The sequence below is a fragment of the Aotus nancymaae genome, unplaced genomic scaffold (assembly GCF_030222135.1).
Source record: "Aotus nancymaae isolate 86718 unplaced genomic scaffold, 86718_ANA_hifiasm-v0.15.2.pri h1tg000011l, whole genome shotgun sequence".
Lineage (NCBI taxonomy): Eukaryota > Metazoa > Chordata > Mammalia > Primates > Aotidae > Aotus > Aotus nancymaae.
Window position 1 is genome coordinate 12,403,339 of NW_026988422.1, and position 21,994 is coordinate 12,425,332.

Consider the following 21,994-nt stretch of genomic DNA (forward strand, 5'->3'; position numbering starts at 1 on the left):
TCAATGGCTTATAACAACACAAATGTATTATCTTATGGTTCTGTTGGTTAGGAGTCTAACACAGTTCTCACTGGGCCAAAATCAAGGTATGGGCAGGATTGTATTCCATTTTGAAGGCTCTAAGGGGGAACCTGTGTCTTCGCTCTTTTTTTTTCTGAGATGAGGTCTTGCTTGTTGTCCAGGCTGAGGTGCAGTTGTGAGATCTCAGGTCACTGCAGCCTTCACCTCTGAGGCTCAAGCAATTCTCCTGCCTCAGCTTCCAGAGTAGCTGGGACCACAGGTGTGTACTATCATGTCCAACTATTTTTTTACATTTTTTGTAGATACAGGATTTTCCTATGTTGCCCAGGCTGGTCTCAAACTCCTGGACTTTTATTCTTGCCTCCCAGCATACTAGGATTACAAGTATGAGCCACTGCGCCCAGCCTGCCTTTTCAGTCTTCTATATACTGCCATATTCTTTGCCTCACTCTCCCTTCCATCTTCAAAGCCCCAACCTCTGTCTCACTGACCATTCTTCCATGGTCACATCTCTGTCTTACTCATGTCTTCTACCTTCCTCTCACTTTTAAGGACCCTTGTGATTACATTGTGCCCAACTGGATAATCTAGGATAATCTCCCTATTTTTAAGGTCAGGTGATTAGCAACCTTAATTCTGTCTGCAAACTTAATCCCCTTTTGCCATATATTGTTCACAGGTTTGGGGGATTAAGATATAGACCTCTTGGGGAGCATTATTCTAGAGGTAAACTGCAGAGGTTTGTAAACAAAAAAAGAATGATGCTGAATTAACACAGTCTGGTTAATGTAAGTTAGAGTTTATCAGAATTGGTTTTGAGATTTCAACTGGATTGTTGGCAACATGAGCCTAATCGAAATTCCACTCCCAGGCTGCTGTGATTGATATGCAATTTCTAAATGTATGTGTAAAACACTAATACAGCCAGGGTAACATAGTGAGACCCTCATCTCTACAAAAAATAAAAATTGCCAGGCATGGTGGTATATGTTGCTAGTCCCAGCTACTCGGGAAGCTGAAGTGGGTGGATCACTTGAGTTGGGGAAGTCCAGTCTGAAGTGAGCCCTGATGGTATCACTGCACTACAGTCTGGGTGACAGAGCAAGAGCCTGTCTCAGAAGTATAATAAAATACTAATATTAATACTACTAATAACAAAACTACTACCACACCTAACACGTCTTGGGCTTTATGTATTAGGCCCCTTTTAAAGTAATTACATAAACTAACTCTACCCTGAAATATGGTGAGGAAGAAATAATTGTTTTCCCTATTTTCACATGAGGAAAGTAAAATATAACTTGCCTAGGGTTACAAAGTGAGGATTTGAACTGAAACCTAGGCAATGTGACTCCAGGAATTTTACCATTACATTACACAGACTCCTTCTGTGTGTCTCTCTTGGTTAAGGGGCATGGCGTGTCTGATAAATATATGTTTTGGGTTGGATAGCAAAGGGTACAAGTTAGAAACAACGCTTTAGGTGATTAATTAGGGCAGGATTTGTTGAAATATCTATGGGGGAAGAAGTGGCTTTTTACTGTACTGATCCTACACAGACACCAGAATTCTTTAGTTCAGTTCAATCTATATACAACAGCAAAACCATCTACTCTTTTCTTTTCCCTTTCTTCCTTTCCAGAAATATTTTTTGGTTATTGACAATGTAAAAGAAACCGTACTGGACATTACATAAGGCTGGTTAATTGAGACATGAGACTCCAAGGAACAATATTTAGTGGTAATAAATGATAAAATCTGCCCTAAAATTTTGCTCAATAATATATAAAATCATCAATTACATTATTGCAAAACTTTGTCATTTGTTTTTTCTACCCCTATTTTCTTCTCTATATTCTCTCTTCTAATACCTTTCTGCCTCTACTCATGTTTTCATTACCTAGTGCTTTTTCTCATCACTTTGTTCTCATGCCTTTTGTTTCTTGCTTCTCTCAGTTGTCCAGATCATTACCTCCTAGCTAGCCACACCATACATTCAACCCACTCTGGAAATAAACTATTTTATTTTAAAATACTAAAATTCCCCTGAATTCATTTTCTCCTTTCCATTTGCTTTATCACTTTATTTCATCCAGGAATGAAAGTTCAGACCTTCATTCACTCTGTTCCTTATAACAAGTTTCTTACTAAACTCCTGTTTATAATTCTCCCAAATCCCCTGACAATATATCCGTTTTCACATTTTTCTCTGACTTTTCTAGCAAATCTAATCTTGTCATTCACCTACTCAAAATTTATTTGTTCTCATAATTGACCAGATAACATCCAAACTCCCTTACAAGGTACAAACAATCCCTACCTGCCCATCTAACTTCATTTTTACCTTATCTTCCAATTCCCGTTTGTGTGATGGACTGATGTTGGCACTCTGATTTAAACAGGTCAACTAAACAGACATGCTTATGGGTTATAGAACACATCATACTAAGTCGTGCCTCTGTGTCCTTCTGTCTATCATTCCCCTATTCCCTCTTCTGCTTTTTCTCCATCCATATGTAAAATTTCTAATCATTCTTTAAGACTGTTCAAATGTTATCTGTGCTGTGAGGGTTTCCCAGTCTCTTTTAGGCAGACTTGAGAGTCCTCTGCTCTGTCACATACTGTACATCCCTCCAATGTTTGCAAGAATATTGTTATTAGTATTTGGAGTCAGGACTTGGGGTTTTCTATTTCCAATACCTAACACAGATTCCAGTACATAGCAGCTTACTCATCTTTGTTAAAACTACCTACACTATTATTTAACCTCCCTACCAAAATGATACAGTATAGCTCTTTTTTTTTGCCTGCCTATCAGTTTTTCAAACTATATTTTTTGGAACACCAGCACCTCTATAGGAGTTGTATACTATAAATAGAGCTAGGCTTTAGATAGTTATGTAAAATGTAAGTTTGTTTTCATTGTAGGTTTAAGAGAAAAGTCCAAATCTTTTCTCAAATAATTTTTAAAATTTCATTTGTTTGTATTGATACATAATAGATGTACATATTTTGGGGGTACATGTGACAACCCATTCATGTAATTTGTAAAGATAAAATCAGTATAATTGGGATATCCATTACATTAAATATTGGCCTTTTCTTTCTGCTAGAAACATTTGAATTATTCTCTTCTAGCTATTTTGAAATACATAATAGATTACTGTAAACTATAATCACCCTAGTGATACATCAAACACTAGGTCTTATTTCGTCTATTAAAGTGTAAATTCCTTTTGTTCTTAATTTCATAATAATTCTCAAGTGCAAAGTTCATTTAAAAAATCACCTAACCATCTAAAAATGAGAATTTTATGTTTGTTTTACCATTACCTGGATGAGAAGCAACAACAAGAATACAAAGCATGTGTATATATTGCTGACATGACAATATAATTAGCTCCAAATTTACATATTTCCAATCCAACTCTGCTAACCTGGATTATTGCCAATGAAAAAATAAATTTTGCTCATTTGCCTTGTTGTTTTTATTTACATTAATTGATGGACTGATGTTGGTTCTGTGATTTAAACAGTTCAACTTAGAAAAAAATAGCTACTACAAGGAAAGGTCTTGAGAAATAGTCACTGAAAAATAAGTTGATGTCCAATCAGGAATATAGAAATTATACTATGTAATCAAGGGAATATATGAAAATGTTACACAGGGATGGTAGGGGTGGTTCTCCAGATCAAAAAGGGAAATACTGTGGTGATCCAGACATATAAACTGTGGGAAGCTGTTACTACCTTTAGAACTAGGAGGACAAGGGGAAAAGGTTGTATTATCAGAATTCAGAAGTTTAAAGGAGCCATCCTCCTTAGCTGGGGCTTGGACCTCTGACAAGCAGAAACAGCCTAGCTGGGGCTGGTACTTTTGAGGACTCATAAGGACTCCGGGATTTAGAGTATAAAAGAAGTGGGAGGCTGGAATCAACTGTTAAAGACAGTGTGACAGGTTATTACTGCTGAGGTGACGCTGATAGCAAGAAGCAAATGGAAAGGAACAAGTCCCTTTTTGTCCTACTCCAGGGGTCCACATTTTCTCCAGTGACATCTATTGATAGAACCTGTCAGGAAGCCAGTTGGTAAAGGAGATACATAGTTTGCATAGAGTCCTAGCACCAGCCTTACAAAACCAGGGCAGAACTATGAACACATAGTGGAGAGATAATAGTTTAATAAAAGGACCGATAACAATTATAACAAGAGTGTTAAGCAATGATCAGAGTAACCACCTTCCAGCTTAAAAAAAAAAAACATGATCTATTCTATGTTCAAGAGCTTAAAGAAGTATAAACCTCTGATGAATGACACATGCACTTAAGTATGCTATTTCACAATAATCATTTAATCATCCAATTTGGAACCTATATGGCTGACATTATTCTAGGTACTTGGGATTTTTGTTTTTTCATTTTTGTTTGTTTTTTGAGGGGAGAGTCGGGGGACAGGGTCTTTCTCCAGCTGTCTAGAGTACAGGGATGTGATCTTGGCTCACTGCCACCCCAGCCTCCCAGGCTCAGGTGATTCTCCCATCTCAGCTTCTGGAGTAGCTGGGACTATAGAAGCATGCCACCACACCTGGCTAATTTTGTTTGTTTGTTTGTTTGTATTTTTAGTGGAGAGGAGGTTTTGCTATTGATATGGTTTGGCTGTGTCCCTACCCAAATTTCATCTTGAATTATAGCTCCCACAATTCCCACATGTTGTGGGAGGGACCCAGTGGTAGGTAATTGAATCATGGGGGCAGGTCTTTCCCTTGCTGTTCTCATGATAGTGATAAGCCTCATGAGATCTGATGGTTTTATGAAGGGAATTTCACCTGGACATGATCTCTTGCCTGCCACCATGTCAAATGTGACTTTGCTCCTCCTTGCCTTCTACATGATTGTGAGGCCTCCCTAGCCATTTGGAACTGTGAGTCAATTAAACCTCTTTCCTTTATAAATTACCCAATCTTGGGTTTGTCTTTATTAGCAGCATGAGAACAGACTAATACAGCCTTGTTGCCCAGGCTGGTCCCAAACTCCTGGACTCAGGCAATCTACCAGCCTCAACCTCTCAAAGTGCTGGGATTATAGGCAGGAGGTATGGTGCCTGGCCTACTTGAGTTTTAGCAGTGAAAATATAGATACTTGCTTGCCCTGGTGGAACTTTCCTTCTAGTTAGAGGGAACAGACAATAAATAGAGACATGTCAGATGGTAAGGGCAATGGAGAAAATAAAGTAAGTTAAGGGCATAGGGATTAGGGTAGGGGGCAGCTCTTTCATAGGTGGTGTTGGAGAGTCTCAATGATAGAGTTAAATTTTAGCAAAGACCCAAAGGAAGTAGGAGAAAGAAAGGCATATGAGTATACAGGGAAGATCTCTTCAGTATGAAATAATTTCATTTAATAAGAATGAGGCTGGCGAACATTTTGCAAGTAGATGGGCTTTTCTGTGGTTTTGCAGTTTGTTTTTTATTAGTTGCATAATTCTCTTTACAAAAACTGTGATCCTAACTGGGTAACATAAGGTTATTATCAAATATAGTACCAAGTTCAAATAATCCACAAAATATTGTTCACCTCTTCTACTATAAGAAAAGTTATGTTTCCTCACACAGCAGGTTGTAAAAAAATTACTGATGTTAAGGAGAATTAGCTGAAGTATATAATGTCTTACCTCTTCTATAAAATACTTCCTTTGTTTCAGAGTCAGCTATGAAATTCTAATAATAGTCTCAAATCATTTACTTGGATTATTTGAGTAAATGTAAAATGCCTAGCACTGTACATAATTACTTCTTTGTTAAGATGTCAACCTTTGGGCCGGGCGCGGTGGCTCAAGCCTGTAATCCCAGCACTTTGGGAGGCCGAGGTGGTGGATCACGAGGTCAAGAGATCGAGACCATCCTGGTCAACATGGTGAAACCCCGTCTCTACTAAAAATACAAAAATTAGCTGGGCATGGTGGCGCGTGCCTGTAATTCCAGCTACTCAGGAGGCTGAGGCAGGAGAATTGCCTGAACCCAGGAGGCGGAGGTTGTGGTGAGCCGAGATCGCGCCATTGCACTCCAGCCTGGGTAACAAGAGCGAAAACTCCGTCTCAAAAAAAAAAAAAAAAAAAAAAAAAAAAAAAAAAGATGTCAACCTTTGTTTTTTAGTTAAGAGTTAATGAACCTTGATAATTGGCAAACAAAGCTTTGAGCCGAAAGTAGGATGGACACCATCAGTACTCTTAATCCAAAACAATGAAACCATTGTTGGCATTAGGATTATGTTGCTTTCTGTTCAGATAATTTTTTTCTGAAAAAAATACATGCATACTTTGTTATTCAGTGGTGTCAGAAATATTAATGTTAGTTATAATTATGCACTGCTTAAACAGTTTGTTACTCAAACAATAAATGTGAACTTATCTGTAATGGCATAGAACCCACTAATAATCTCATGTTAAAGGTTTATAAAAAATTAACAGTATTTCTGCCCTTGAAAACAATGAGTTGTATATGTAATGTAAAATCTCTTTCTGTAGCCAGTAAAAATTTCCAACAGGAAAGCTTGGGGTGGGTATGTCTAAAATTCATTCATTTGAGGAGAATGTTATTTAAGATTGGATACTTTTACTATTAGAAAGTAGAAATTTGAGTTACCTTAGTAAATTTATTCTTTTTAACTTAAAAGAATAATCTTGAGAGGTCAATGGTGTCCACTGGAAGGCAAGAACTTGGTTCTGGCAGGATAACCACCACATATAGTTGGGAGTATTAGCAGAGCACTTAAACTCTGTGCCTAGGTTCTTGCAGCTGTCAAGTAGAGAGAATAGTAATTGCTGCCTTCCGCGGGAAGTGAGCTTGTGCTTTGACATCTTTAGTTGAAGATGCTGTATAAACACAAATTATTATTGTTAGAACATAATACATATATGCACATAGAACACCAGCATGGTGCTCTTTTAATGCTTATATACGATCTATAAATACTTCTCTTCCATGCTCTCTCTTCACTTTAGGTCAAAGAAGATCGTAGCAGGCCACTATTCAATTTCTATAAATAGGGAGGAAATATATTTGTTAAAGCTCCATATTATATTTTTTAGAAGAACTAAACCTGCTAATTCCTTACGGTCTCTGTAGCAATTGCCTAATGGCCCCACCCAACTTAAGTCTTTGGCATCTTTGAAAATGTTGGCTAAATTATTTTTCTTGGAGATGTGGAACCATCAGGGAAAACCTGGGGGAAGGAAATTGGCTAGTGATATTAAAATTTTGGTTAACATTTAACTGAATCTCAACAATGTGTTAAAGTGCTATCTAAACAGATAATTAGCTAGTGGCTGCGCAGTGGGCTGTCTAAATTTAGCCGTGAAATTAGGTTTAGGGAATGCGAATATAGGAAAAGAAATTTTCTCAAGGGAAAAGGTGGTGTCAGCACAGCCGAGGAATGTCACAATAGCTACATTTCGTCAATTATGATCCTCATCAGGGGATCTCCCAGAGCGATGCAGGACAAGGTTTATTCATAAATGCATCTTGAGGATAGGTGATAGAAAGCCTTGACTGCAGGAGACAAGCTTACAGGGAACGACAGAGGCAGACAGGCACAGGGAGGGAGGAAGAGGAAAGGGATGGAGGGAAAAAGGCAGACCGAGAGCTGGGAGACTGGATGGGAGGCAGAAGTTAAGAAAGAAAAGAAGAGGTGGGCAGGGTGCAGAATGGCTTGTAGCCTTGGAGGTGAGTAAAGCCTTGTAATCCAGCGGGCAGAAGGTGGGAAGACTCTAGTGACCGAAAGCCGAGGACAGCGTGGTCTTGGCCGCAAGCAAGCATTAGTTTAGCTTCGACAGGCTGATTTCTGGGCGGCTGATCCTTGTTCAGCTTTCCCGTTATTGGAACACACTTATGGCTATCTGGTGGAGACGACAGGACCTACATAAAATTAATGGTGTCAGGCCTGCGGACTGGTGTCCTCCGCCTTCAATCCGCCCCCTACGCCGGACAGTCCAAATTGTTCACCCTCCTACTCCCCCCGCAGAACCGATGTGGCAGTGGCCCCAAGGTCAACCGCCGGCACTGTGAGAGGCGGGAGGATGGAGAGGGCAGGGCGGGCAGCCACCTGCGGTGAGCGAGGGTCATGGTGGACCACAGACGCTCCTCTTACGGGCAAATGTTTAACACTTCCCGAGGTCGCGTCTCTGCGATCAGTTCAAAGGAAAACAGACAAAAAAATAAAACTACACATACGAACATGCAAACGAAACAAAACCAACGAAAAACACCAACGCACTCGTTGGGGGAAATCCATGGCCTCCTGTTGCCAGTTGCCCGGCGCAGAAAGTGGACAGCCCAGCGGCTAGTGAGAAGCAAGAGCGAGAAAGCAAACCTGAGACCCCTCTCCTCGCCCAGCTCCGCCGACCCTTCCACCAAGCCGCCCTGCCAGAGAAAAGAGCAGGACAAACGCCTGAGCAAACGTGCCTCGGCGAGCGGGGAAGTGGGCTGGGAAGGGGGAGGGATTCGGAGAGCACAGCTGTCCCGGGGAGCAGGAAGGAGGAGAAAGTCTCTCCCTTCAGTCCCCCGCGCTCCAGCGAGGAGGAGGATTACTAGTCCAGCAGGCTGCGTCCAGCTTCCTACACAGGAACCATTAGCTTGGGCAACGGAAGAGCAGCCCCCTCCTGCCTTCCCCTCCCACCCCTCCTCGTCTCAGGTCCCCGCCAGAGGGAGAGCGCCGCCCGGGAGCGGCAAGCGCCTAGCGTGATTGTCCCGCAGCCCTCGCCTCAGTCGGCGCTGGGGCCTCGGTGGACCCAAGAGGGGCGGAGTGGGCGAGACCATTGGAAAGGCAGGGAAGGGGGGAAACCAGGCAGGAACGAGGGGCGGGGCCGACTAACCTATTCCAGATTTTCCTGCCCCTTTTAAAGCTCTGCTTTGGGAGAAACCTTGTTGTCAAAGTGGATGAAAAGAGTTGCTTTTTTTTTTTTGAAAGGGGAGGAGCGTGTGTAGGAGGCAGGGGTGGGAGGAGACAGGGCTTGCGCCTGGGGATCAGACGGGAGCTGAAGTTGTGCGGGGAGGGCTGGCGAGTCGGGAGCCCGCTCTGAGGGTCGGCTACTTTCCCCCCTCCCGCGTGGGGCGGGGTGGTGCGTTCCGAGTTCCCAGGAGTTCGAGGCGGGCTGTTGCCGGGGGGAGGGGAGTGGCGGCGGCGGCGGGCGGCTCCCGCCTCAGCCTCGGCAGTGGCGTCGGCGACGGCGGTGTCGAGGCAGCCGCCAGCGCTCGGCTGAGTGTCAGCCGGCAGCGACGGCGCTAGAGCTGGGAGCTGGGGACGCGCGCGCCGGACCTTCCACAGCCACCGCCCAGAGCCGGAGGCGCCGGGGCCGGGGGAGCTGGGGGACGGGCGGGCGAGCGGCCGGGGGGAGGGTGGGGGATGGCGCGGACCCCGCGGCCGGCCTTGCTGTGTCCTGGAGGCGGCAAAACACAACTTTCCTCCGCTTCTCTTCTCGGAGCCGGGCTCCTGCTGCAGCCCCCGACGCCACCTCCGCTGCTGCTGCTGCTCTTCCCGCTGCTGCTCTTCTCCCGGCTCTGTGGTAGGTGAATCTCGGCGGCCGGCGTGGGCTGAGGGAGACGCCACTGAGGGTGCGGGCGCCGCGGCCGGCTCTGCCCAGCAGCTCTCCCGGGCAGCGAGGCGGTTGTGTTTGGCGGTTGGCTGCGCGAGCGAGCGCTGAGGACTTTGGCTGGAAACTTTTCGCCGCGCCCGGGGCGAGGCCTTGGAAGGGCCGGGCCAGCGAGTGCTGCGCCGGCGGCCCGCTCCCCTACCCCGCGGCCGCGCGGGTCGCGGCTCGGATGGCCGAGGGTTGGCGATGGTGCTTAGTGCGCCGAGCTCCGGGTTTGCTCCGGGGACCGTTACTTCCTCGCTCATTGCCCAGGAAGCGGAGAGCGCAGACTCGTGGGTTAAGGTGCCGGGATGCATGTTGGCTGCTTTTTTTTTTTTTTTCCCCCCGGTGAAACTTGAGCTGTGAGCCCAGAAACCCTAGGGACCGGAGCCCGACGGAATGAAGCCTCCGGGTCCACTTCTCTAGGCCTTCCACCCTGGAGAAAGCACCGTCTTAGCCCACCCAGCCGCAGCATCCCCTACAGCCAGGTTTCTTCCGTCTTGCGGTCCCCGCCTCTGCCCTGGCAGCTTCTGAATCTCTTTAGATTGAGCCTGGTCCCTGCCTTCCAGCTTGTGGGACGTCTCTCACACTATCCGTGCTTATTTTAGCACCCCCCCACCCCCAGGAACAAGATTTACGTGTTAAATACCTGATTTTATGGACTCTGCCCGGCTGTTCTAACCAAAATAGTCACACGCCAGTTTTCCATCTCTTTCCTCGTGTTATGTTACTGTTTCCCTGTCATATTTGGGAGCTAGTCTCTGTGAGTTTTGTTCCCAGGTATGGCAGACTAGAAGCCTACTTATTAAGGATCGTGCAAAAAAAAAAAAAAAAAAAAAAATCTGCTCTTCTTGCAAGAGAAATGGACGTAAGTGATAATGAAAGGCAGTGATTTGGGAAAATAAGGACACCAGTCTTTGGCGGGAGGAATAGTATTAAACACTGCGAGAAGTCTTTGGTGGAAGGAATAGTATTAAAACATTACGACACGTTATTTATTTGAGGGCTCTTAACTTGGTAAGAAAAGTGGAGGGGCAGAACTTAAGCTTGCTCAAAGATTGGTTTTCAGTATTTCATGAAACCTTAAACTGAAGTTTTACCAGTATTAAAAGGAGAGATGTGTGCAAATTTCTTGGATAGTGTGATTTAGAAGAAGGGGAATCCTATTACACGGTAGGTGAGTCAGGGTAGTTGGTTTTGAGGGTAGCAAAGTTTGCATGATGGGATTGAGTGCTTCTTCTGGGCTGACAGTTTCCGCTACCAGTTACCACTACGTTTCCAGCACTGTAATGAAAGTTTCTGATTTACACAGAGTATAGTATGATAAATGAAATGTTATTAATTTTACAGTTTCTATATCCCCAGATACTTGGTTCCAAGACAAAGTTCTTGATGCTATATCTTTTTAAATTGATGCCAGAATCTAGGTTGAAGTTGTGTGCTGTTATATTCCATGAAGGAGAATTGGGGATGTTGCTCACAATCGAGTGAGAGGATAGTTGGAGGGGACCTTACCAGTTTATTACTATCCTGACTTCGTTTATGTTAAGGACTGAGAGAAAATTTATACCTCCAGAGGGGCGGATCTAGTTAGGCAAAGCTCTGTGGAAGGTTGAAGCCGGGTAATATGAATAGGTGATACAGGAATTATTTACATTGTAATTTCTTAGTGGTTGTGAAAATGAATTGTTGATTACTTTCGAAGGAACATCTTGGTTTTCACATGGAAGAAGAACACAATTTTTACAAATCTCCTTAATAATGTGGTATTGGAAGGATTTGCTATTTTATTTTCTAGCCTAAAAACTTAAGCAGCGTAGGCAAATGGACTGTGTTTTAGAGTAGGTGTAGTCTTCAGAGTCAACTCTTCTTGTAGAGGTAGACACCAGTTTTGTATTCCTGTGTGCTACTCATTTAAAGAGCTTCCTTTTTTGGCTTATAGTGTTGTAACACCCTAATTTGTGAACCCTTATGAAGAGTTTTTTCCATCAACCTTTATTTTAGAATTCAGTCTTTGAGTAGGCACAATTGTTATGACTTATGGAAGCTTAATAGTGTGGAAGCAAAACTTTCAAGTAAACTGTTAATTTAACAAATTGTTGACTTAACTACTGTTAGTTAATAGAGTTATAATGACATTCATAGTACTCCTTACAAGGTTTGGTATGTGATTGGTATTTGCGTGGAGCCAGTTTTAGAGTTGAAAAGATTTTTAAGGTTTAAAAAGGTGACTATAGCTGATGATCTATTGAGACTGCTTTACTTGTTTTATCACATACAGGTTTTTCTTTTTGCTGTTATTTTTGATATGTTGGTATGTTTGATATGCAGCGTGGCCTTAACTAAATTGTATCTTGTTAATAAAAATATTCCTCAAAACTGGTGGACGTGATATTCTGAAAGCTATAAAATATTTTTATCAGATTTGCTGACTGGCTGTTCTGGGGTGTGCGTTGTCTTATTTGGAGAATTGAACTTTTAAAATGAGAATTTTACAGATTGTCAGATTGCCAGTTTTTTTCTTTGTTTTTAAGCCTAAGAAATTCCTAGGTTTAAGTGTCAAGGGGACTGCATCATCTGACTTGATAAACCTCATTTAATTATGAAATTCTAAGTTTCTTTATGATGACAATAATCAATTCATAGACGATCAGATTTATTTCACTTTTTCTTCCCACAATTTTTTTGGATTGACGTAGAGAAAATTAGCATGGATATGGTAGTGATGAATAAGAAGATAGACTGTTTGACCTTTGTGAGGTCCCATTTGACTCTGGGATTCTTTGCCTCTTTCAGTTTTCAGCAAGGCTTTATCTTAAGATGGATGTTTAAAAGATCACAGAAAAGAAGATCTAATATGATATGGAATTTTTAAAAGCCTTTTGACTACTTGATAGGCGCTTGGGGACATAATACATGAATAAGACAGAGTCCTGGCTTCAAGATGCTTATAACTTGGTGATCGACCTAAAGGAAACATGATTATAGAACAGTTTGGTGTTCATGAGGTATTTTGATTTGCCCGGAAAAGGGAAACCTAACCCTTTAGATAAAGGCTTATGATGTGCAGTGAGAAAAAAAGTCACTTTAAAAAAATCATTTGGGTCAGATCTTATTGAGATATCTTTTTCCTTCCCTCCCTGTTCTGCCCTGCCTTCCTCTTTTTCTCTCTCTCTCTCTCTCTCTAGCTGTAAATCATTGGCAGGTTATTTAACCTTGGAAACTTGAAGTTTCTCTTGTTTTAAAAAGAGATAACATTACCAACTTGCGGATAGATATCTTGTGAGGATTAAATGACAGAATAAAACACTTAGGAAAGTGCATGAAATATAGTAACACTTAAATATTAGCATTTATTATATTGCACAGCATAAACTAACTAGGCTAGTGTTAGTGATTCTTAAATTCTACACCAATGTCCTGAATAGAGTTTTCAAATTTTGTACTTTACATCTTTATATTGACTGTATAGCCTAGTCAGTGATCTTCAAATATTTGTTAAATTTACTTCATATAAATATACAGATGATGAGTGTTCAGAATATTAGAATACAGTCAAATTAACTCAGTTGTATAGTTGTATAAAACCTAGTTGACTGTTTCCTTAATGGTGTCCAATGTGTTTTAAGATTTGACAGTTCCTAAGGTCACTTAACATGTTAGTGATTATATTGAAGATAGAGGTTGGAGAAGGGAATCACAATTTGATTCTGCTGTAAGTTACTGATGGTATCAGTTGGGGTATATAGTACATATTGCCAATTTGAGTCTTTCTGCATCCCAAACAAATGTTTTTGGAAAGTAACCCAAATTTAGAAGCAAGCAGAAAAGATCAAATCTTCCTTTCTTGCATTTATCTACAGCATCAGAAATAAGAATTGGAAAAGCTGGTCAATTGTGTGTGTTATATGTGTTTACCTCGTTTATGTCACTTATATTCGCATCTGTTTACAATTTAGTAATTCGGCAATGCTGATGTATGTTTTGTATGTGTGGGAATAAAACTTAAGGGTTATTGCTAATTACTTGAAAATTATTGAAGGAGAGCTGGCTATGATAATTAAGAGAGCATTTTGACATTCTGTAACTTTTAACCATTAAACATTAGTGAGTAAATAATACATTGCTATAACATATTCTGTAATCTATTAAAATCTTCCTAAAAATTGACAATAAGCCTACATGGTTTGCAAAAGATGAGACAGTTAGTAATTACTATTAATATGTAAATGTAGGTTAAAATCAAATAACAGTTAGGTCAGTAATGAAACTTTAAAGACAATTTTGTGTACCATGCACACAGATCCAAAATCTGAGCACCCTTAATCTGTCATATGCTTGAGTACCTCATATATTTTTGTCTAAAATAGTCTTTAAATTCTTGAATATATGTTCTTTCCTGAATTTTATAAAATTTATGATTTTATTTATAAGAATAAGCTCTGATAGAGTTTAATCATTTATTTAAAATCTCTTGTGAAGCCGGGCTCGATGGCTCACTCCTGTAAACCCAGCACTTTGGGAGGCCGAGGCGGGCAGATCACTTTAGGTCAGGGGTTCGAGACCAGCCTGGCCAACATGGTGAAACCCCATCTCTACCAAAAATACAAAATAGCTGGGCATGGTGGCAGGCGCCTGTAATCCCAGCTACTCAGGAGACTGAGGCAGGAGAATCACTTGAATCCTGAGGGGAGGAGACTGCAGTGAACTGTGACTGAGCCACTGTACTCCAGCCTGGGCAACAGAGCGAGACTCCGTCTCAGAAAAAGAAAAAAAAAAATGTTATGAAACTTTATTAAGGGTAGGCTTCAAGGTTTTTTTCTAAAAGAATCACCAATTAGAATGTAACTTTTCAACTACAAATTTTAATGAGGCTTGCCTCCTATGAGTCTAGATATAGCCATATTGCAGATACTATAGTTGTTTTAGAAAGGATATTATATACTTATATTGTGAATTTTACCTGTTTTCTTCAGTATAGCATCCAGAAGATTGTTTTTCTTGTAAGACTATTGACTGCCCACCATTCATTCTGCTAAATAAGATAAGTAGGGAAGACCTGTTGCATTGTGAGTAGATACTCATAAACTGGAATGTGAGCCATGTGTAAAAAACTTTGGTTTCCTTTAACTTTAATGGTTAAAAAAAAAAAAAAGAATCAAACTTGTTCTTACTTTAAATAGGCTGGCTTTTGCATCCAGTAGAGGCTCTTTAGGCTGTCAGCCTAGGTTTCATCATAAGAAATAAAATAACAGAAAAAGGGAGTGGGGCTGTAAATCACTATTCTCAAATAGCTAGAGCCTGCGAAGATAGGATGTGTGAGTTAATCATAGTTACTAGAGAATCTTTTTCAAAACAATATGGCCAGGCCCCACTGTAGACTTACTAGATTAACAATTTTTGTAAGACAGCTGAGGTGTGGAGGGAGTCCAAGGATTGAGACATTTGTATTTTGAAAGACAACATCAGATCATTCTTTCTTCTCTTGACAAGTGCTATTTATTGTAGCATTTTCGTTTATGAATTTACCAAATGTTATCTTCTGAAAGAAATATGCTTCACTCTTTCGTTCACTATTTGTTTCCCTATGTGCTTGGCATGTAGTAGACACTCATATTTTATTTATTTCAAGAGTTTAATGGCAAAATCAAGATTAGTCTAAACAAGCACATTTTAATAGAAATATAATACTAGCCATGTAATTTCAAGTTTTCATGATGCCACATTAAAAAAGTAAAGAAGAATTAAGTGAAATTTATCTTATTTAACACAGTGTAACCAAAACATTATTTCAGCATGCAATTGTTATTAAAAATTAAGATATTTTACATTTTCTTTCATGGTAAGTTTTTGAAATCCAGTAGATATTTTATACTTACAGATCATTTCAGTTTGGATTAGCTACATTTAATGCACTTCATAGTCAAGTGTGATGTTCCTGGTGGCTACCAGTTTGGATAGTTCAAGTCCAAACCTTTCATTGTCTCTGAAGTGGGTTATGCCCTTTGCTCTTCCTTCCTACCTGATCAAATTCTGAAGGGCTTGGTTTAAGATTGACTTTTCCAGGAAGGCTTCCCTCACCACTTGTTGCACACAGTGAGCATGCAATTCTGTTTTCATTTTTTTCATGCTTTCAGGTTGAGAACAGTCTTTGTTAAATTTCTAGTCTCAGAAGATAGGTTTTTGGAAGAAAAAGTACCATGGTTTAATACATTTGGAAATAGGAAAAACTAATGATATATCCCTCATGGAAATTTACAATGTGCATTAGTTTATTAATAGTCTAAGAAATTCTTCAGTAAAATATCCTGTTTAACAAACTAATTAAACATTTTATTTCTTATGTGTAATATGTATTATGTTGCAGAAGCTGTGTTGTGCAGAACACATCATAGGAATATATTCTTAAAGAAGTTTGTACTCTTGTAATTAGAAAAGGTTGATAGACTTAAAAATGTTACTTGAGATCTCCACTGATTTTTCTTTTTAAAAAATTCCTTTTCCTCTCTTCAGTTCTATTTCCCATTGCCTTACCCATTTTGAATTTGAGATGTTTGCAGAATTGAATTTCTAGGAGAATAGTAGTCTTGTACTTTGTTACTTCAAAATCAACTGTATGTTATTTACCTGTTAAGCAGCTTCTGTGAGATGTATCATGCTTTATGTATGACACATCTGACTCTGGAATTGAGTTTTAGGGAAGAAGTGGGTAAATTTAAGATAGTCTGTTTTGTAATTTAATTATCCTAATATAAAACTACGCCGGGCTAGGACTCCAACTGAGTGTCTGGGAACTTTATATAAAATGTCAGGAGTATCCTTGACTCTTCTATTGCTTCAATTCAGAAGAAAAAAGTATAAATGAAATGTTAGTATTGGTAAACTGTAGTAAAATCAAGTTAATATAGTAACTGTTTCTATGAATTATTCATGATAGACACAATTGCTATTACTGAAAATCTTAGGCCATAGTTTTTGAAGATTATTAATAAGATTTCTAATTTAATTGTAGCTAGTGTGGGGTAGATTAAGATTCATTTCACAAATGTCCTTCATTATAGACGTGGACTCCCTACAAAATTGATTTAGATTAGAGATAATCATTCATGGCTATACATTTAATTTAATACTAAGTCTGACAGTAAACTACCTAGTTTTTAAAACCTGCTTAGAGATAGCCTACCTGCTTTACTTTAAATGCAGAATATAAAGAAGTGTTTCTTAGTTCCTTTAGTTTTTTAGAAGAGAATCAAATAGAAGAAGACATATAGCTAACTCTTCTATACTTCTCTTTAAGGGCACAGGGCTAAAACATGATAGCATTTCTCCCTAAATCATAAGTCTGTTTATGTTAATGGCTACTGCAGTTACCCTAAAACTCTTCATTTCTGCTTGTTAAAGGAAGTAAAAAATTACTACCAACACAATCTTTGATAATGTATAACATGCAAATAGTGCAGTTGTATTCACTGTCAATTTTTATAGTAGCTTCCCCATTCCTGTAAATAATTCTGAGGTTATAAATATATGATTATCTTGATGCAGTTTTTCTGCATAGTTCATATTAAAAACAGAGTGAACTTCAATATTGAAATGACGGTAAGGGAATTCCTATTCCTTTTCAAAGTTCATTCTTTTTATTGTTGTATACTAGTACAGTGTCAAAGGATTTATAATTTTTTTGTTTTAAACAGGTATAGACCCTACAGTTGACTGATTTTGAATAACAAAAAGGCATATCAAGTTTAGAATTAGTAATACTAATTAGCAGGAAGTAAGACTATCTAGTTAGATTATTGACATTCTTTTCTGTATTTAAGAAAATAAAATTAAGAGATTATGTTTACAGTTTTCAATGAGAAAACATTTTCAACTTTTAGATTCTTAAAGTACTCAGCAATTATGGTGGCTATTTTGAAACTGCATTGTTTATCAAGCTTGTTTTTCATATAAAAGGAACTGGGCATTGATATATTTTCATGACATTTTCAGTTGATAGTAAAAATGTTTAAATATATAAGTAGCTGGTGAAATTTGTATTTGGCATCCCCAAAAGTCTCGTCCTTCAAAAATTTAAACCCTGACAGCATCTGTTGAAATATAAAAACAAATTTGAAGTTCCCTAAGAAAAATACATGGTTTTATTTCAGGATACTACTGTTGCTTTGCTGCCCTCTACAGTCATCTAAAATAGTCACTCTAGATTTTTCTACCATCAGATACTTAGAATACTTCCCTGACCTATGTATGAGCTTTATATTTCAGGAATGGATTAAGTAATATTTACTGTTAGAATAGAAGTAAAGTTTAGTCACAGTTGATCTGTATCTTTTATTTTGTCATGCAAAAAAAAAAATAATAAAGGACTTAGAGATTGGAACAAGGGATAAATTGGAGACTGTTGAACAACAACCATGTGCTAGGGAGTATAAAGGATACCACAGTGGAATGAGGCATGTTGGCTCTCTAAAGCTTATGAACTCATTAGTAAGATTAATGGCATGCTTATATATAAAATGACATTCGTAACAACATGCCAAGTGATATGATATAGCTTACAAAAATATTAAGGACTAGAAGAGTTAAAAATGAGACTTTTGAGCTATGTCTTCAAGAGTTTAGACAGTTAAAACAGGGTGGTTTCAAACATATTTAAAATGCAAAGCAGGCTGGGCGCGTGGCTCACACGTGTAATCCCTGGGAAGCTGAGGCGGGAGGATTGTTTGAGCCCAATTGTTTGAGACCAGCCTGGGCAACATAGACCTCATCTCTACCAAAAAAAAAAAAAAAAAATTAGCCAGGCATGGTGGAGTTCATCTGTAGTCGCAGCTACTTAGGAGGCTACAGTGGGAGGATTGCTTGAGCCTGGGAGGTTGAGGCTGTAGTGAGCTAAGGTTTTGCCACTGCATTCCATCCTGGACAACAGGGCAAGACTGTCTCACCAAAAAAACAAAATAAAAAACAAAACAAAACCCCACAACCCTATAAAGCATCTGTTACATAGGAAGGACTCTGCTAGGTTCCTTGGAGTCTTTGCCCATAAGAAATGTAAAACTTAATTGTCAGGCGATTGGAATGAAACGTGTCTTTATCTGTGTATATGTATGTGTGTTTTAAACCCAGTTACTTCTCTGCTTGTTTCCTCCCCTGTTAAATTGGCTAAATAATACTTTATTCGCAGAATTGCTATGAAATTAAATTGCAGTAAAGTGCTATGTAAATAAAACAAACAATACAAAAAATAAAACAAATAATACAGCAAACAAAAATGAATTATCTTGTTAGAAATATAAACAAAGTATTGTCAGATTATAGAAAGAGGACCAATTTAACTAGGGATGGAAGACTTAGAGTAGCTAATTTTCTAGCTGAATCTTGAAGGAAGAGTTCAGATTTCCATTTGTGAGACAAAGTCTATGAAAAAGAGGGCATTCCAAGTTAAAAAGACCACCGAGATGAGGATTCTAGAAGGAATTAGTGTTCCCTTGTAGTTCAGGCATTAACCTTATGGAGGGAAGTCATGGATTTTTAAATACTTTGCTGATGAGATTAGACTGTGTAGCCATTCAGGAACTTTTGAAGGCAGGTAACTGTTGAGTCCATCTGTGACTTTATATAGCATTGTATAGCTCTGGCAGAAATGTAAAAGATATTTAGGAGCTGTGAGAGACAAGTGAAAGTGACAACCATTGTAATGTTCCTTGGAAAGAGAGGATTACAGAGATAAATGGCAATCTGGCAAAGGGATTTGAAGGGAGGACTGTATCTGAGAAGTAGATTATATGGTGTTTGGATATGATTGTGGGCAAGGAAGGAGGAGTTAGAGATGAACTAACTTGGAATAACTAGGAACGAGTAGGAAAGGATGATAAAAGGATGGATTAATCCAGTAAGATTTCACATACATTTTAATTGTGGTGCCTTTGTAGTGTATTTTTGAGCTGTACTTGGAAATTTGTGAGAGGTGGGGATAGGAGGGTAAGGTTTGAGAGGTAGGAGGTAGTTGGTGAAACAGAATTACCAGGATTGAGGTATTTGCATTGGATGAGCTGTTTCAGAGAGAGAAGGAAACACAAGCAGAAGGGGGCGGGGGAGAAGAAAAAAAGTAGAAAGAGGGAAGGGAAGAGTGCAGGGGGCCAGAAATTTTTTTTAGATTGTGATATTTTGATTGGATAAGCTATGAGAGGGAGGGAGGAGAAAAATAATGTACAAAGAAAAATCTTATTTGATAAATGAATACATTTACTATAGAGGTAAGGGTATTCAAGACTCTTAATAATTTTAGTAAAAGTGGTTAGGAGAAAAATGTCACATCTTAAAGCAGAGATCCCCAACTTTTTAGGCACCCTTGTCTCAGACTTTCATGCTCCAGAGCTGTAGGAAATACTGTAAGCCAGCTAGTCTATGGTATTTTGTTACAGCAGCCCAAGCCATGACATCAGTGAAGGTTTTATTAACAAACATCAGAAACTTGACCCCATGTTAAAAGACAGCTTTTTGAAAGCTATTGGATGCTTCAGGTATGGAAATCAAGAACCAAAAGAAGGTAGGCATCTAGAACTATACCCAAAACCATAGCTAAGATACTGTTGAGGGGCAGTTTGTCAAGGTCATTACTTTCTGGTCTCCTGGATTCTGGGTATTAGAGCCTTGTCTCTGACACTGGCATTGCTGCTCATAGAAACTGGATGTTGTTGTTGCCATAGCCCAATAAAATATATTGTCCACAAGTGTCCACTACAGAAAGTTGAAAAGCTTTTTTTAAAAAAATTTAATTTATGTGATGAGACTTCTGTGTCTTTGGAAGAGAAGCAGGAGAAGCTCATTGATAATGGCAAGGTCCAGGAAAAGAGATAAGTGGAAACATTAAAAACATAGAGGAGAAAGGCTAGTGTTAGAAATAAAAGACACTTCTTTCTACTAGATAGGGAAGATAAAATAATATGTGAAGATGTTGAGACACTTCTAGGTGTGAGAGAGGGAAATTACAAAAAGGCTTTGTTCTTTAGTGATGTACGTGATAAACTTTTAGAATGAGTTTTTTAGCGATTTAAGTGGTAAAACTTGTGAAAAATGGAGTAAGACATCAATGAAGAATGAATGAAATGAGTCAGTAATGGCATGAATTGGCATAATATGAACTTGTGAAACGTGAAAGATGGTGTGCAGGCAGTAGTAAGTTTATGTTGGTGGCTGTTAATATTTAATTGAGCACTAAGTCTACCAGAGACTATTCTAGGTACTGTGAAAGACCAGCCAATAAAGAACAAAATGTGTTCCTGGTAACCAGTTGTGTTTATGTATTGAAGGAAGCAGAATAGAGTCAGACTGAGTGCTTTTTGAATATGATGTGATAGGGTGTCTGAAAGTTTGAGAAGAGAGAAATGATATAAGGAAGGTAAGATTTTAAAAAATACCAATAAGTGAGGTACCTTAGTTGAAAAGTTATTGAGGCCTGAATTAGGGTTTCAATGATAAAAATGGAAGGGAAAGGTTTAGAAATGAGATAATTAAAAGACAAAGTAATACCTCTTAATGATTCTAGGATATAAGAAATGGTGGAAAATCAGTGATTTTGGAGTTATCAGACAGATGGGAAAATGTTGCAAAGGTTATTGAATGGAAGATTGATGTGGGAATTAGATGTTGCGTACATGGAAGGGTGGGCTGCCATAAAACACCACAAACTGGGTGACTTAAAACGACGTAAATTTATTCTCTCCCAGTTCTGGAGCCTAGAAGTCTGAAATCAAGGTGTAAGCAAGGCCATGTTCCCTTTGAGACTCTGGATAGAATCCTTCCTTGCCTCTTTCTGGCCTAGTTTCTGGTTGTGACTGTCTGTCTTTAGTGTTTCTTGGCCTGCTGCTGCATTACTACAATCTCTGCTCTGTTGCCACATGACATTTTCCCTGTATGTCTCAATAGGACAACAGTCATACCAGATAAAGGGCCTACCGCGCATCAGTATGACCACATCTTAATTTACATGTTAAATACATCTGTAGAGACTCTATTTCCAAATAAATTCACATTCACAGACACTAGAGGTGAGGGCTTCAACATATCTTTTTGGGGACAGAGTTTTACTTGTAATATAGAGGTGATGATTTTTGTTTTGTCTATGCAAATTGTGAGATTTTAGGCTTGATTGAAGTCAAAGTGCCAGTTAAATACAGCATTTGAGGATTTGAGGTTGGTTTGAACAAAACTTGAGACAGTCATGAAATATTAAAACTTTTAAATTAACAAACTTCAGAAACTTAGCCTCATGGTTAAAAGACAGTTTTTTGAAAGCTATTGGATGCTTCAGGTATGGAAATCAAGAACCAAAAGAAGATAGGCATCTAGAACT

General features: G+C 39.3%; 1 protein-coding gene across 4 annotated transcripts in view; it reads left to right on the top strand.

The window, feature by feature from the left end:
* Window positions 1-9,215: 9,215 nt before the first annotated feature.
* NECTIN3 (nectin cell adhesion molecule 3) overlaps window positions 9,216-21,994 on the top strand; it is a 127,420-nt gene continuing 114,641 nt past the window's right edge. For all 4 annotated transcript variants that reach the window (XM_012460939.3, XM_012460941.3, XM_064374592.1 and 1 more), the window contains exon 1: window positions 9,216-9,576. In XM_012460939.3, the coding sequence (XP_012316362.1) occupies window positions 9,417-9,576 (160 nt within the window). In that variant the 5' untranslated portion in view covers window positions 9,216-9,416. The remainder of the gene's footprint in view (window positions 9,577-21,994) is intronic.